Source organism: Pleurodeles waltl, chromosome 3_1 (genome assembly GCF_031143425.1).
Source record: "Pleurodeles waltl isolate 20211129_DDA chromosome 3_1, aPleWal1.hap1.20221129, whole genome shotgun sequence".
Taxonomy (NCBI): domain Eukaryota; kingdom Metazoa; phylum Chordata; class Amphibia; order Caudata; family Salamandridae; genus Pleurodeles; species Pleurodeles waltl.
This window is the reverse complement of record NC_090440.1, coordinates 534,219,024-534,236,009: the sequence shown is the minus strand read 5'-3', so window position 1 is coordinate 534,236,009 and position 16,986 is coordinate 534,219,024. Positions and strand designations below refer to the sequence as shown.

The 16,986-nt window shown below is 44.1% G+C and overlaps 1 protein-coding gene across 1 annotated transcript in view; it reads left to right on the top strand.

Moving 5' to 3' along the window:
* The window catches only part of DPP8 (dipeptidyl peptidase 8), a 179,092-nt gene extending 169,696 nt beyond the window's left edge, over nt 1–9,396 (top strand). Inside the window, 4 exon segments of the mRNA XM_069221452.1 lie at nt 8,543–8,685; nt 9,027–9,079; nt 9,082–9,137; nt 9,268–9,396. Of these exon segments, the coding sequence (XP_069077553.1) occupies nt 8,543–8,685; nt 9,027–9,079; nt 9,082–9,137; nt 9,268–9,396 (381 nt within the window).
* The last annotated feature ends 7,590 nt before the right edge of the window (nt 9,397–16,986 follow it).

The window sequence follows — 16,986 nt, the reverse complement described above, 5'->3', positions numbered from 1 at the left end:
CTGCACCTTTTAGGCCTTGCACTCCAAAAGGTGGGTTTCTTGCAACTGAGCAATCTGTATACCCTACCGTCTGATGTATGTGTGAACCTTGTATCGCTTAACGTAGGAGTTGAGTCCCTGCACATTACAAGTCACAACTTTAAAGTGTGTAGCCATATTACCTTGTGAACCTCAGTGTCCCGCCCTGTCCGCCTCTCCCACCACCCACCGTTGTGTCACAGCTGCAACATAAAAACAATTCAAACAGAAATAACCCATCCCTCCCACTGGGTAAACACTCCAGAACAGCATGTGTCTTCTAATACCCCCAAATCCACTACACACACCCGAACACTAGTTCACCTCGTTGTAAACATCCTAGAACTCAAACAACACAGACTTAAAGCAACTTTCAACCACAGTAATATAAATGGGGAGTCAGAGCCTGGCAATCACATTGGCAGCCGATGCCAGACCCTGTTTAGCCCCGTACATACACCTACCTCACATCAAGTACACTCACTCATGACACCACACCCAACCCCTCACACCACCTATTCTTGTATACGATCTCAAGAGTCGATATATAAAAAGAAAATTACAAAGTGAAGGAGCGAAGAGGGGGAGGCGTGGGTCCAACCTGCCACATTGAACTCAGCACAGCCCACTCACTGGCAATCACCAACTGTCAACGTTACGAGCTCTTCAATGGTATCAACTGCCGATCCCTGGGGGGCTATCTGCCCCATATCTCTTCCCAGCTGCTGAGTGTATATTTTCCCCCGATAGGAGAGGGGGGAATCCCCATCCAGTGTAATCGTGTATAAGGGTAGTTGTAACAGCCGAGCCATTCACTAGAATCAAGTCTGCCTCATGTCCGGTGTCACCTCCACCACATCTACAGCGCTGGAGTCCAAGTCAGAAGCCGTCACAGCCTCTACCAATGCTGGGATTCTACCGTCATGATGGATCTCCAGCGAGTCCCACACCACCTTAGGGCTGGCAAAGAACTGCAAACTGTCACTATGCAAAACCTTCAATTTTGCTGGCTGAAGGAGCATATAGAAGAGTCCCATAGCCTTCAGTTTTTGTTTAACTCCCCCAAATATCTGGCACAACTGTTGCACCTGTCGGGTATAGTCAGGGAAAATGTGGATCACATGGTTCTCAAATTTGGGGTCTCCATCTTGGCGGACAGCTTGAAGGATAGCATCCCTGTTTCTATAATTATGTCGTTTTGCTATGAGGGTGCTTGGGAAGGCTTCTGCAGCGGCCTGGTGCAAATACACAGTGAGCTCTGTCAACCACGAAACTTGTGGATATTTGGACCGATGGGACCATTGTTGTTATCCAGCGTTCAAGAAAGAGTTCGGGGCTCTGATCTTCCACACCCTCCGGGAAACCTATGAAGCGGAGTTTGCAAGAACACGAGCAACCCTCTGCGTCCTCAGCTCAGGCCTCCAACATGTTCATTCTGGTTGATAAGGACACTAACTCAGCCCACAGAAAGGCAACCTCTGCCTGTAAACTGGAAACTTCCTGCTCAGTAGACAATGTGCTTTCCACCACTCCATAGAGATCCGCACGCAGGAAACTCACATTCTGGGAAACAGCCTCAATTTCTGTCTGAACAACCACACTTTAGGCCTCTATTGCGGCTAGTATCTGGGCACTGGTTGGACCCCGTGGTTCCAACATACATTCCGAGTACTCCTGTGACGGAGGGTTGAACCCTGTGCTTGATCCTGGGGCTGTAAATTGGTCTATCTTAGTCTGCTGAGCCCCATTCTGGTGGCTGTCCTTCCCCATGGCAAGTATCTGCTAGAATGGGCAACCCGGTTGGGCCTGGTCACAGTGTGACGGACGATACCAGTCATGAGTGGGACCCGCTTGCACTCCCCGGTCTCTAAGTGAGTGCAGCACCAACAGCTCTGTCATGTTTATCAAGGGCTTCTCCTGATGTCCACAGCATACCCAGATGGCATGTGGGTTAACCCCAGCAGAAAGCAGAGCCCACTTGTGCCCTGGGTAAAGTGGAGCATGAGCAGCTCTGTGGGCCTGGACGGAGCAGTCACTCAGAGGTCTCCCACGGTACAGTGGAGGAAGAGAGAACCCCAGCAATTGGTGTAGCAGCATGTGCCCCTCCATTATTCAGTGGTAGATAGTGAGTGTCACTCAGTAGTTTCATGAGGGCGATCTTCACAGGGCCCCCCAGAGGCCAAAAGACCGACTACAAGTACACTTCGGTTCAGGGTGGTGAGTAGAGACATCGAACACCAAGCAACCTCCACGGCATGTCCCACTGGTGCCGGCAGATGTAGAAGAGGGCACCCCATGTTAACAGTACCCTGTTTACTTCCCTGCTGATAGCCCAGTGGGGCCCAACAAGGCAATAAAATATATATCGGCATATGCCCTCGCATGCAGGTAGATGTCCCGAATTAGCACAATGGAGGAGCAGGGCGTCCACAGGTTGTGTACACTGCGCTCTTTGGGTTATAGCAAATAAAGACAACATGTCTCCCCTGCACTCCAGCTGATATTCATCGCACTTAATCCAGACATGAAATGTTCGTAGCAGCAGTGGGAAGGGCCGGATGTCCTGCTAAAAACCAGGAGCAGAAGTCTCAGCGGACCCGACTGTCCAGGTGCCGAGTATTTGTCACTCTTCAGCCACATCCCTAGTAATTATAAATCAGAGATGCCGAATTGGATGATCGCCATACAACTGAGAGGTGGGGGGATGAATGAAGCTCCAGGTGTACGTGGGGCAGGGACTGCCCTTAGGTCCTCCTCGGCAGTCCAGCCTCGGTCCCACCTCGATGTCAGGCCGTGCATCCTGATCTGATCTGCTTAGCTTCAAACTAAGAAGGAACTAAGCCAAAGAATGCAGCACTCTTAGTCTGAGTAATTCATTTATTAAAGCACTTCCCAGATCTCAAACGAAAGCACACAAAAATACGAACATGAGCATTTAACTTCAATGCAGGAAAACGTGTAGATACTAAAATAATCACAGCAGTTAAACAATGATAGGTAGAAAGAGTGCAATACATCAAAAATTAATATGTGCAGTGCATATGTATATATGCATAGTAAAGCTAGATAATTAAGAATTAAAATGCATCACCATGGGGGTTGACTTCTTCATCCTTGCCAGCATCAAGCTGAGGAGCCCTGGATGGCTGAGGCATTAGGAGATTCTTCCAACATGAGATATTTTAACTTGAACCGTGCGTCCACGCTCAGGAGAACTCCTTCCAACCCAGTGCCAAGCCTCCCCACCTTATATACCTTAAACAAACCCAAGAGAAAGGTTATGGCAACCTCCCTTTGCGTTAAGTTGTGAAATTCAAGTGCTGGCTGTGCTCAGTCTGTGTTGAAAACATGCGGAGGCACAGGCCTGCCCTGATGCACATTCCAGAGGCAGAGGAGCCGTACTTTTCCATAGTAAAAACATTGAAACCACTCCCAGGCTGAGACTCACTTATCATTTCTAAGTTCACATCCCTCATGTTATGTTCCTGCACGGTGCAACCCGGTGCTAGTGAGAAGAAGCAAAAACACGTTCAGTGCAGGAAACAACCTTTGTGGAAAAATACCTGAGCCACCGATGTGATGGCATCTGAAGCTAAGCTAAGAACAAAATGGAGTCAGTGGTCAAGATAGATGGTTAAATACAGATAGCATTACAGGATCACCTCACTCCAGGACAATGCTGCATCAGTCGGATCCAGACCAGATTAGGCCGCCATCTTGCCTCACAGGCCACTCCCCCCTTTATTCAAATGTTAATGGAATTTAAAGAAAGGAAGCAACTAAGATGTCTTGCAAAGCTTAGCTTTAGCAACAAGTTCATTTTTAAAGACACCTTGAAGTAAGTGTAAAAATATGATAGTATGTTCACAATTCAAATTGTGTATTTTATTCACATGCAGAACTGTGTCACCTTATTACATCAGATTATATCACTGCATTGAAAAGTATTTTCAAACATGAATTCTGCCCCTTACCCTGACAACAATGCCAGTAGTGCACTAAGAGGCAGGTTTGCTGTGTGCACTCCTTGGGTGTCCTGAGATTCTATTATACACGAACAGCGTTGTAGTTCATTAAAACAAACACAGGAGAAGGTTTTGTGCAGCACACATCCTGAAGTCATTTATTTAGAGGTCATCATATGTGATAATGAAGGTAAAGGAGAGAAAGTGAAATAATCTGGTTGTGTGATCCTAGGCATTTTTTTAAGTGGAGGTGCCGGGATTAATTCCAGACACTACATGTATTTGCCTTGCTTCCCTTACGCTCACTTTATCACCAATCCCTCCCCAACCCCAAACGCCACCCTGCTGGTATCGATGTGGCCCTCTGTCATGTAGTAACTTACCTTTGTGAGTGTCCAAAAGCAGTAAAGTTAGACTTTTGGTCTAAGCTAGACTTTTGCTCTAACTTTACATTTGTGAGTGTCGAAAAGCAGTAAAGTTAGACTTTTGGTCTAAGTTAGACTTTTGGTCTAACTTTACATTTGTGAGTACCGAAAAGCAGTAAAGTTAGACTTTTGGGCTAAGTAATACTTTTGGGCTAACTTTACCTTTGTGAATCTCTTCCTGTAGCTTGTTAGTTGCAAGTCTTTTTGGTTGATTAACTCTCTGCTATCATTAACAGAAATGAAAGTATTCTTATTTTACACCTATTCATTTTATCAAACATTAGCTCTAATTTTCACATCAACCAGACTGTTGAATCATACGCTTCTCTTGCAGAGAGGCACTGACATTAGATGCATACAGCGCACGGAGGATTACAAATACAAAACAGTAGTTTGAAGGCCTTGAACTAACTGCAAGTGGTATGTCTGTTTTGCCATTTAGTCTGTCTGACACAGTAGATTACGGCATGTGACAATTATTGCTACCAGCGAGGCAAGTGGCTTCTGCCTGCCAGTACAAGAGCAAATTCCAAACAAGAATAGGAGCAAGAACTGGTCTCCTGGGAGACACTGCACTAGCTGCAGTCTGAAAAGTAGCATTGCGGTGTTCATTGTGCATCTTTGTGAAAAGCCATTAAGTTCTGATAATGCCAAGCCACTCTTATAGAGCAAGCAGCACTGAGGAATCTGCTTAAACAGACAATGGCCCTCATTCTGACCTTGGCGGGCGGCGGAGGCCGCCCGCCAAAGTCCCGCCGTCAGGTTACCGTTCCGCGGTCGAAAGACCGCGGCGGTAATTCTGACTTTCCCGCTGGGCTGGCGGGCGGTGTCCTTCAGACCGCCAGCCAGCCCAGCGGGAAAGAGGCTTCCACGATGAAGCCGGCTCGGAATCGAGCCGGCGGAGTGGAAGCTGTGCGACGGGTGCAGTTGCACCCGTCGCGTATTTCACTGTCTGCGCAGCAGACAGTGAAATACATTTAGGGGACCTCTTACGGGGGCCCCTGCAATGCCCATGCCAGTGGCATGGGCACTGCAGGGGCCCCCAGGGGCCCCGCGACCCCCCCTACCGCCATCCGGATCTCGGCGGTCCGACCGCCGGGATCTGGATGGCGGTAGGGGGGGTCAGAATCCCCGCGGCGGTGCAGCAAGCTGCGCCGCCGCGGAGGATTCAATGGGGCCGCGGTACACTGGCGGGACCCCGCCAGTGGTGCCGGTCCGACCGCGGCTTTACCGCCGCGGTCGGAATCCCCATTGAAGCACCGCCGGCTTGTCGGCGGTGCTTCCGCGGTCCTCCGCCCTGGCGGTCAAAGACCGCCAGGGTCAGAATGAGGGCCAATATGTGCCTTTGTTCCGGCTCCTCCTATTGAGGCTAATTGCTGTACTTTAAACCACCTGAGTCTGCAAAAAACTTGTGCTGTCAAGTCATGTCGGCTTTTGGTATCTTTTGTAAACCAGTATGTCACCCGATAGACAAAATGGTTCAGACGTAATGGGAGAAGATATTTTCCATACGTGATTACATTTCAGAAGTGATGTTCAGCAGCCAATATATCGCTCCAATTTAGGGATTTCGGACAGATGCATAGAATGCACAGAGTCAGCCCGTACAAATCTGCCTGCTGCTGTAAGGGAGATGGGCAGGTCTGGAGCTGTAGGAAAAAGCGAGAGCGGACTTAGGGAGAAAGTAGCGACATCTCAAGAACAAAGGAGGGGACAAAATTTGCCTCTGGCAAATGGCAGATCATCTGTCAACTTGGAGCTCCCTCCGGATGGTGCCCCCTATGTGGTGGTGCTTACCAATGTTCCATCTCTAATGCCAGGAGTAAATGAGTCAACGGATCAATTGAAAAACAGACGTGCCACTAGTTGGACAAGAACTGTGATTTACGTATGAAGATTTTAATGATATTTTGTTTGTTAGAAGAATTGGGTGGGTTGGGCCTCGGGAAAAGGAAGGCAAAGGGGATTGTATAATTGTGAACTGTAGATACCTAGGTGTGGCCCAACGGTTTCTTGCGACGCAATGTTGGGTGCCCGAGGTGAAAGAAAAGATTGGTATGGTCCCCCTTGGTTTTTTCTAAAAGCATACTCGGCCAATGTAGTTACAGGCCTGAGAGGTCAGGTTGGGAAGACTTCTCAGTCTCGTTTAATTTCTTGGAATGTGGCAGGGTATGATACCAAACTACAGGATGGGCTATGGGTAAATTTTTTGATACATTTTGACTTCATTTTATTACAGGAAACCTGGTCTGGGGGCTTGCAGTGTGGGATAGCTTCCAAAGGTTTGCAGTTCCGGCTGAGCGACTATTAGGTGGACACCCAAAAGGGGGTTTAGTTACTCTGATCTGGTCTTCTAAGATAGCAAGAGCATATCAAATAAACTGTAATAACCGGGGCCTTCTTATTATCTGGGTAATTTTCCCAAATAAATGTAATGTCCTTCTGGTTAATTTTTACAATGCTGTATGGGACTCTGGATGTCAAATTGGGGTTCTCTTCTCAGTGCTGCAGATATTAAAGTGTAGATTGGAGGTGTGTGGCATAGAATTCTGTGCTGTTGTACCTGGGAACTTAAATGCGAAGATAGGGGGGCATTGCACTGTGGTGGACCCCTTCGAGCAGGACCATATGGCATATGTTTCTGAGGGAATACAGGATGCAAGGGGAAGGTCTCTTATTAAGGGACTACAGAGCTTGTGTCTGGTAAATATATGCGATTTGGAAGGGGTAGGTGATTTTCAGGTGCCAACTTTTGTTGGGAGAGGGGCTGGGTCGATAATGGATTATATCTTTGTGTCCCCAGCCATGAAAAACCTCGTCCTGTATGGTGAGGTGGTAGAGCAACATTTTAGTGACCATAACCCTGTTGCAACCCTTTTAACTTCCCACCTAATATATGTAAACCGGGGGTTTGAGGACCGGCTTCTTTGAGAATAAAAGATCAGGGAAGGAGAGTTGGATGCAGACAGGCGAATATCCCGCAAATAGTGAAGAGAGTTGTGAGCCAAAACTTAAAACTGATTATAGAGACCCTCCTGGCTGAATCCCCCGTATCCGGGGATGTTATGGAAGCCGTGCATAGTGTGAATGGAGCCATTAAGGACTGTGTGACTACCATTGTAAAGCCCACTGCTAAGCATCAGGGGGGCTGGTTTAATAAGCCCTGTCATGAGGCGAGGAAATCCCTGAAGAAGGCACTAAAGGCACAGCCGAGAGACCAGGCCCTTGTGAGCCGAGCAAGACTCAATATAAACATATCTTGAAGGAAAGGAAACAGCAGCTTAAGGAGCAGGCCTGGGAAGACTTGGAACGTGCTTCCTGCACCAAGGACCCAGGCCTGTTCTGGAAGATTGTTAATAGGGGTACCTATGGGACAGAAACGACGGAAGGGTTGGGCTGTAAAATGGCCCCTGAAGTATGGGTGAGCCGTTTCTGCAGGATTTATCTTTAGCACACCCACCCTACTCAGAGGTTTGCCACAAACCATAAAATGTGATTTGCTACTATTAATCTCTAGATCTAGGTCAGACCTAAAATTTCCGTATGCTTTAACCAACTTGCGAAGGCCATTCATAGTGCGGGCCATAAGAACCACATCATCAGCATAGATCAAGACCGGAACACTCCTTCCATTTATTATGGGGACTACCTTACATTTTCCCACTAGGGAATCATACAGCCCACTTGTATATAAAAGAAAAATGGTGGGGACCAAAACACACCCCTGTCTAACACCCCTACTTTGCCCAAAGGATTCCGTACATTCCCCCTTCGCCCCACACCTCACAGTTGCAGTTGTTCCTGAGTGGAGATAGCGGAGCAACTCCACAATTTGGCTAATAGGATAATGGGTGATGTTCTTTAGGGGCAAAGGCAGGGCAGCAGCCATGGGTAGTGCATGATCAAGGTGGACATTGTGGCCACTGCTAGGTATGGCATCTATGGGGAAACTTTGAATTGGCTGGTGTGGTGTCAGTAGGGTACGGGCACTTTAAAGGGTCCAGCAAAGCATGGGAAGGGTGAGGCCATGGGTTAGAGTGTCAGCCAGGGATAGGTGTAGGTTAGGGTGCTTGTGTGTATATCTCTATATACATCTTGTATGTCATTGGTTGTTCATTGTCCCCTGTATTGAAGGTGGCTATTGCTGGAGCTCCCGTCACTCTGTGGCACTTCTACAACCCTGGCTACACTGAGCGCTACATGGACAAGCCAGAGCAGAATGAGTAAGGATACTGCTTGGGCTCGGTGGCTATGTAAGCTGAGAAGTTACCCTCTGAGTGAGTTTGGTCTGCTGGTTAATAATTGGGTGGTGAGGCTAATTGTACCAGCAGAATAAGGTCTAGTGGTGAATGTGGTGGGAAGCAGCACTTAATGGCGAGACATACTCTCTCTGGGTAGTTTGATTCATTGCTACATGGGGGATGTAATCTATTTGTTGCAAAGTCATACAGGGTGGAAGGAAGAGATTAATCTCATCACTTGATGATTTCAGAAGACTATGAAGGTAGCTCAGATTTGCCAGACAATGTCAGACTGAGGCATAAAAGGATAAAACAGGACTCAATGTTCCTTTCCGTTACTATGCTTTTCCTCTTTCTCTCTCCTTTAATCTACACAGACCGAACCGCTTGCTGGTCCTCCATAGGTTCTTAGACCAGAATGTTCACTTTGCTCCAATAGTATATTGCTGAGTTTTTTAGTTCAGATGGGGAAGACTAATCATTTACAGGTAAGAGCCCGATACATATTCCACCACAGGGCAAACCTCGTTATATATCTTTAAAAACTATGATACATCCTCTTTTTGAAAGGCATTTTTGTCAAAAGCATGTTCTGACACACCTTTGACAATTTTTTTTATCTATCCCCAGGAACGACACAGCATTAGGATTCCAGAGTCTGAGGAACATTATGTTCTTCTCCTTTACATTACCTACAAGAAACTGGGTTCTTAGATTGCAGTGATCTGGCTTTGCCCGAGGACTTAGGGGCAGATTTAACAGCCCCTAGCGCCACTCAAGCGTCACTTTTCATGATGCTCCGGTGACGCTAACACCTGCTCCATATTTACAAGGAGGTGTAACGCGAGTGTTTGTGGCGTTACGCCTTCTTGTAAATATGGGCCCCATCAATGCAGTTTTCTGCTTCAGAGGGGCGTGCAGTGGGTGTTGCAGTGGGCGTTCCACCGCAACACCCATTGCTTTTGATGCTGCCTCAGATTTATGAGTAATAGTAAACCTTTGGCAGCGCCAAAAAATAACACCACTCTAGGGGTGACGTTAGCTTGGCAAAATGAGGAGGAATGCTTTTATCCCTCCTCATTTTTGTTTTTCCCATGTGTGCTGTATTCTGTAGCACACAAAGAAAGAGCAAAATGCCATGGGTGATTGTTTATGTGCACCTTCCTACACATAAACAATCTATCCCCTCAGTGTAGACACCCTTGCGCAATGGTGAAAAGATGCCTGCGGTGGTGCAGGAAGATTAATCCAGCGCAGGGGGAAATGCAGGGATGCGCTGTATTCCTGTAAATACGGCGCTTCCCTGCATTTCAAAAGTGACTCTGCGCCACGCTGCTATTGTTGGTGCAGCACTGTGTTGCACCACTTTTGAATAAATCAGGGCTGAAGTATACAGCCCTCGATGTCACCAGGGATCCTTCAGAAACTCATGCAAGGCTGCTCACATGCCTTTTCACCACCTCACAAGATAGTCTGGATTGGTTAGGTTGGCCTACTTGACTATGCTTTAGTACCTTATCAGAGAGGAATGGGTATCAAGGGCAAAACACGGAATGAGAGAAAACTTGAAAAAATACACGGAATGACAGAAAATTTGAAAAAATCCACGTAAGACATTTACGGTAGAACCTGCTGTGCAGATGCCTGAGAATATTACACTCTATCTTTTAGAATTAAAATAATTTGTGTTACCTCATTCAAAGCAATCTAGTTTCCTAATAGGGTCCTCCACGTCAGTGAAGTCCAATGCTCTACAGTGGGTCCTCGGGCACAAAAGTAAATCCCCAGATCCAACTTTTCTGTGTGGTCTTCTGGTGCCACAGCACAACTCCCTGCATGAAGCTGCACTGATTGTTTACATTTTCTAAATCTAATTGCTTTGAATTCACTTTTTATTTCTGCTCTCTGTTTCACCTACACTACCAGGTTGTGTGTGGAGTGTTTATGCACATCTCTCTAGGACTGCATCATTCCACTTGCAGTACGAGTTCAGTGGATGGCCCTTTTTGAGGACATTACTTGAAGTGTTTGTTGCTCGTTGCCTGATGGCAAAGTTCCACTCATATGATGTTCACTTGTGCCTGGATGGAATCCTGTGTCATGGCACCAAATTCACTGGTGCCTTTTGTGATGTAATCACTGATCCGTTCCATCCATTTCGCCATATATGATGACACCAGTGTTGAACCGATATTCTAATTGCGAAAATTATTAATGATATATATGTGATTATTAATGAGAAAATGTGTAGAGAAATTAATCATAAAGAAAATAATGTGCACGTTTGAAAATGTGCCCTCGGGGTGAGATTACCATGTGTACTAAAATGACTGTATCTATGTGAAATAATGAAAATATATGAGAAATATGTAATAATATGTCATAATGAGATGTATAACCTATGTTTTGCATTAATTTGTAGTGCTAAGTTAGCTGAACTAAAGGACCTCGCACACTCAAAAAACTGAAATACTAAACTCTTCGAAAAGGACTGGAAGCCTGCAATGATCCTGACCCGCTCGATGTTAAAGTTACTTAGCTAGAATTTTCTGCAATGTACCGGCGGACAGGAGATGATGAAGACAATTTGATACAATTATGTGTAGAGCAGGCTAAATGTACTTTCCCAGGACTTGAACAATAGAAGCACTGACTGAAGAGGGATATGCAATAATTTTGATACCTGATGAGCCGGATGATGAGAACATCGCATGAAGAACCAATCCACATCTTGTGAACAGACATATGAAAATTTGTAGATTCAGTAAACAAATACTATAGGTTAAAGCCATATCTGCTGACTGACTGACCAATTAGCAATTAGGGGGACGGACTGGGAGACCCTAATAAAAAGTCATGACAAGGGGCAGAAATCAAGAGTTGCGGGGAGAGAATTGATGACATCAGGAGACGCTGTCCGAGGTGCTCATATTGGGCTCATACTTTGTAAGCCTGATCCGTGGCTGACAAAGTGATGACCTGAAGACGAAGACTGACTTGTTGCTGATCCATCCTGGATAGGTAGCTATGAAAATGTGACTGACGATTTGTATGCCTTTTCTTCTAGGTACCAACTGCGCTGATTATAGAAATTCTCACTTAGGTAGATTTTTTTCAAATTGATGTTTTCTTAAAATAGTTTTTCGCATGAAGACCCACATGCTGATGCTAATCTTGGTTAGATAAGGCTATTAAGGGTGACGTTGACAGTGACAATGACTGACGAACTTAATTGCTGAACTTCACTGTTAATGTTGGTATTCTTAGCTTATGAAAATTGCATTGTCGCATATGTTTTCTCCAAGAGATGATGTTTACAATTAATAAATTAATAAATTAAGTTGACTGAATAAAGATTGAACTAACAGATGACTTAGAGTTGCAATCAATAGGGAAATAAAAATTGTTAACTCCTTTATGAGTTGTGGTTATTCATGAGTAGATGGTTTAAGGTGTTTTTCTAAAAATGTTGCAATGATTATTGATTTGATTATTGGTCCAGTGGTCACTGCATGACTAGAATACTCAATGCGATTGAAAAGGTTCATCGACCTATATGCGTCCCCTTGTAAGTTTACTTACTAAGGACCAGGTGCACTAGCACCAGAAAAGCTGAAAATGTTAAGTGTTTTTCGTTTGTCTTCTGGATGCCTTTTGAAAGTTTTCAAACAGTTATTCCTTGTTTGTGAGTAAACCTTTCGAGAGTAACCTCTTCGTTCTTCATTGACCTGACATCATAAGTGGGAAGAAAGGCTTTGTCTTCTTTACTTCTGCCTCATTCTTTCTGTGTCAATTTTTTTTTATGCCAGATGTGTCTTACGTTTTGCTGTTGATGAAAGAGAGGCTCTACTGAGGCACAACGAAACATCATGAGATTACTTCAAGAGCTTGAATGTACTTCAGACAGCATTTTGGCAGGCCCGGCAGCATTCTATGAGAAATTTCATATTTTTATATTCTGAGTTTGGGCATCAAAGTTATGACAGAGCAACAAGAAGCCATCCTAACCATTGGGGCATGGTTGAGCCATTAAGTGAAGCCTTGACTGACATATTTACTTGGTATGAAGGAGACCCCATGAGTTTTGGAATTTCAAACGCCCTGAGGAAGGTGGAGTCAATCTAATCAAACATATTGTCTGTGTATATCCACCGAAACGCTCGTCGGTGAACTTTTTCTTACATACCAGATTGGATGAAATAATTTGGCGAATTTGTTCTTGCATAACAGACTGGATAAAAGAATTTTAGATTAGGAAGAACATAGAATGACCTCTCTCGCTATCTTTTTCTTGAATATGATTATTGGATGTGTGACAAAGGAGGAATAATATTGTGGAATATATGGACATTTAAGCTAATGAGCAGTTTGTTCTCTCACTTATGATTCATTAAAATAATTGTGTGTATATATAGTTATAAACCGTATGCTATTTTTCTTATGTATTTATTTTGATATTATGTGCAAACGTTTAGGTCATTGTAAATAATGTTTTATTGTGAAGTTGTTTATTTGTTCTTTTGTTCTTTCTGTCCTATCTTCTGACCTTTTGGGATGTGTCTGTGTCTATGTGTGTTATCTATGTTGTTCTCCTGTGTGGCATGTTCTCCTTCTAGTTCTAGTTTCCTTTTGTATTAAAAGTGTCATATCATTTTTCTCAGCATAAATAAATTAGATTTTTGTTTTGATAGTGTTATCTTTAGTTTATTTGTTTATGTGCATATTACCATGAAAGAGAGGGATGTTCTTATATCTCTGGTAAATTACCCTTGATCTCTCTCTATATTGATTTGGGGGCCCTGCTTTTTACTTGGTTGGCAAAACACCAGGTGCACCGTATGTAGTGGTCATGTGCAAACCTCATGTGGCATGGAAAGTAGACCCACAGAGGTTAAAAAGACCGTCTCGTAGTGATATTGAAAGAGAATATTACACTGTACACTTATTAGGTGAAAATAAATCATGATTCACAAAGGAAGAGGGAATTTCAATTTGGAGATTGGATGATATAGCAACATAGTGAGAAAGAGGACGTGCAAGACTTGTAAGAGTGGGCTAAAATAAGGAGTTGCTTGAAGAAGATATTCATGAGCTCTTTTCGGAAGTGTAAGAGATGCGGGGGCCTGCTGGCTCTGAACTGGAATGGAAGTTTACCCTCCTGGAGCATAGTAGGAGGATACTTAGCATCTTGTCTGATCCTTCCTCTCTTTTCGTAATAGGATTCCAGTTGCAATTATTGTAAATATTTGATATAATACAAGTACTGGTCCTTTGTGAAAATGCACAGTGAGCTCCACTAGCATTTTGGATGGTCCACAGGACCAGAGACTTAAAACCTAATTGGAAGGCCATACCTTGCATATCAAGCCACAAGATGAAGGGTGTAGCTTTACAGTACTAAATAAGTTGCCAAACGTGCCTGTTGAAGGTGGTCAATCAACCTAGAGAGAGGTTGGAGATATGTTGAAAGGGAAAGAGTAAAAGTAATATTTCTGGACAAATGTATTTAAGATTTGCATTGGTACACTCATTGGCGCATCATTAAGGAATAGTTGTCAACTGTTTAAAAAGCAAACCATACAAATACAACAATTGTGTAAAAACCTTACAGCATAATCAAGTATATTGGACAGACACAAACAACTATAAGAAAATTGTAACAATGATCTCAAAAGGCATGCTACCCCATAGTCCTTCATGCTGACTGTGCTGTTCAGAGGAATTCTTGAAATCGGTCATGTTCCCAAACTATGGCAATGGGCCGTCCTAGTGCTGATTCATAAAAAAACTGCGTAAATGTACCTTCAAAATGCCATGTGTTATCCATCTTTAGCCTTATATAAAAGTCCTGATGACTAAACTATGGGAGTATCTAGAGAGCCAGTAAACTGTTTTTTGTGCCGAGACTATCATGATACACAGTGCGGCAGCCTTAATGTTGTTGGTGAGTCTTGCCACGTAGGGAAGAGATGGTCCTGTTTATTGTGCTTGTGTGGATTTCTCCACATTTTTTGATAACATAGCCTTATTCATCGCAAGAAAATGTGCGATTAAGGTGCCTTGTCTTGTTTGGCCTACATCATCAGTGAGATGTTCAGGGATTATGGGCTGTGCAGCAAACACAATGAACTGCCATGTTGACGGTGAGACAGGAGTGTGTGCTTGTCCCAACCGTCACATAAGATAGCAAACCCAAAGGGCCACAGCACTTTATGGACATGAATGTGAATACACATGATTAACTAGACAAATGCTATGTCCTTGAACTGGATGACGAGTAATAATCCAGTAATGAGAATGCTGAGAAAATCAATTCTGATTGCAGTAAGGCTACTATATCAGAGTACAATCAGGCTTCACTTGAGAAGAGCATTGTATGAGCTATACAGAAAACCAATCAATTAAATGAAAGTAACAGTGAAAACATTTTATTTTTAATGAACTTGCCACATCTCATCAATGGCATTGATTCTGGCTTACCTTCGGCAAGCTATGATCAGCATCCTAGTTGTTTTCAAATGACACTGAGAAAACAGTTTTGCACTGGTGCTCTTTAAAGGAAGGTTAGATGTGCATGTGACTCCATGTTCCAGTGGAAGGCTATGAAGCTGGAACACCTCGACCATTTTCATGCACTCTGCATTTTAATCTGGAATAATTGAAATGTAATAAAGTGTAAAATACATGTTTGCAGCATGTGTGACAGTAGACACTCATGATCTGCATACCCCATACATCTGGTGCTTGGTCCAGACATTTGCAACTTGTTTTTTCTTTGAAGAAGTCCGAGTCACAAGACCTGTTGTAACTCCACCCTTGGTCCACAACGCACTTCGAGAATGCATTCAGGACGGCAAAATGAAATGGTCTCTTTTTCACTTCAGTCCTAGGTGTAATGGAAACTGGGCCAGCCTTAGCGCTGGTGGCGCCCTGTGCGACAATGTTTGTTGGTGCTCCCCAATGACCACCTCCGCTATGGATTCCCTCACTACCACGCTTTAACAGTCCCACTCAAGTCTCCATAACCCCTCTTTCTCAGATGCATTTCATTAGTTTTATAGCGCCACTCATACCGGTGTAGGGTTTCAGAGCACTTTACATTGCACACACATTGGACAGAGACATTCAGTCATGGGTGTGTAAATCAGTGTACAAGAAATGTTACATAAGGCAGGGGACTACATGGTGTAGGAGTCATACATCATCCATACTGGTAGGCTGTTTAGTTTAAGAGTGCTTGGTCTGGAGAAGCACACACACAGAATTTAAAATTTAACACCATGGTTGGAGGTTCTCTTTAATAATAATTGATTTCTACCTAAATGAACCCTTTTTGCAACATGAGGATAATGAAAGGCTGGGGAAAATCATAATGCTGTTAATCTATGCCTTGCAGTAGACATGCAGTTCTTTGATGGCAGTTGATAGCTTACTGCTTTATATCAGGATTTTAACTTATAAACTGTACCAAAAGGACCTCTCTACAAAAGTAGTAACCCACTGAACTTTGCGGTACACGTTCTTTGCAGCAGGAATGTTAACCCTCTCGGCTACCTTAAAAATACCACTAGAAAAAACTCGGATCTCTCTCCAGACAGAACATTAATCACCAAAGTTATCTTGACATTTGAAAATTGCTGGAGGCAAGGAATGCTGCAGCAGGTGCTTTTAAAACCATAAAATACCTTCAAACACAGCACTCCCACCCAAAGTCAGCACCCAGTGTGGTGGCACCCGACGCGCTGACGAGAGCTGCCCCTGAGAAGAACATTTCTGTAAAGTGACCATCAAAAGATGTGTAACCACTGCCTCTCCCCAGAACTCGTCATGTGTGTGAAGCCTGCCTAGCTTTCCACTGTGAAAAACACTGAGGTACTGGAGGGAAAGAAGATGGATCCATCACAAGATTCAAAGGCAAACGTTGTTGGGAAATTCCGACATTTTGGAGAAGAAGACACCAGGCCCTCTGGCATTGTAGCAGCTCAAGGAGAAAGAAGTCCAGAGGCCATCTTCTCTAAGGGTTCTGCCATCGAGAGAGAGATAGAGGTACAGTTCAATTAATCAATCTTTATTCGGCAATCATAGCACTAAAGGCACAATAAATAAATAAATACATACATTAATAATGCAGTTTCATCAAATTAAAACAGAAGACGGGCATCAAATAGACGCTATAAAATCTGAATAAAATAGATTTATAGTGACGGACAACACACTTTAAAAGAAAAAGAAAAAGCCAGCATGGCAAACTAATTCATTGGGGAGGAACTGCAAGAAATAAAGGGCCGGTCTACACTGACAAACATTACACTGTTTCAGCACTGAAATCAAATAAAT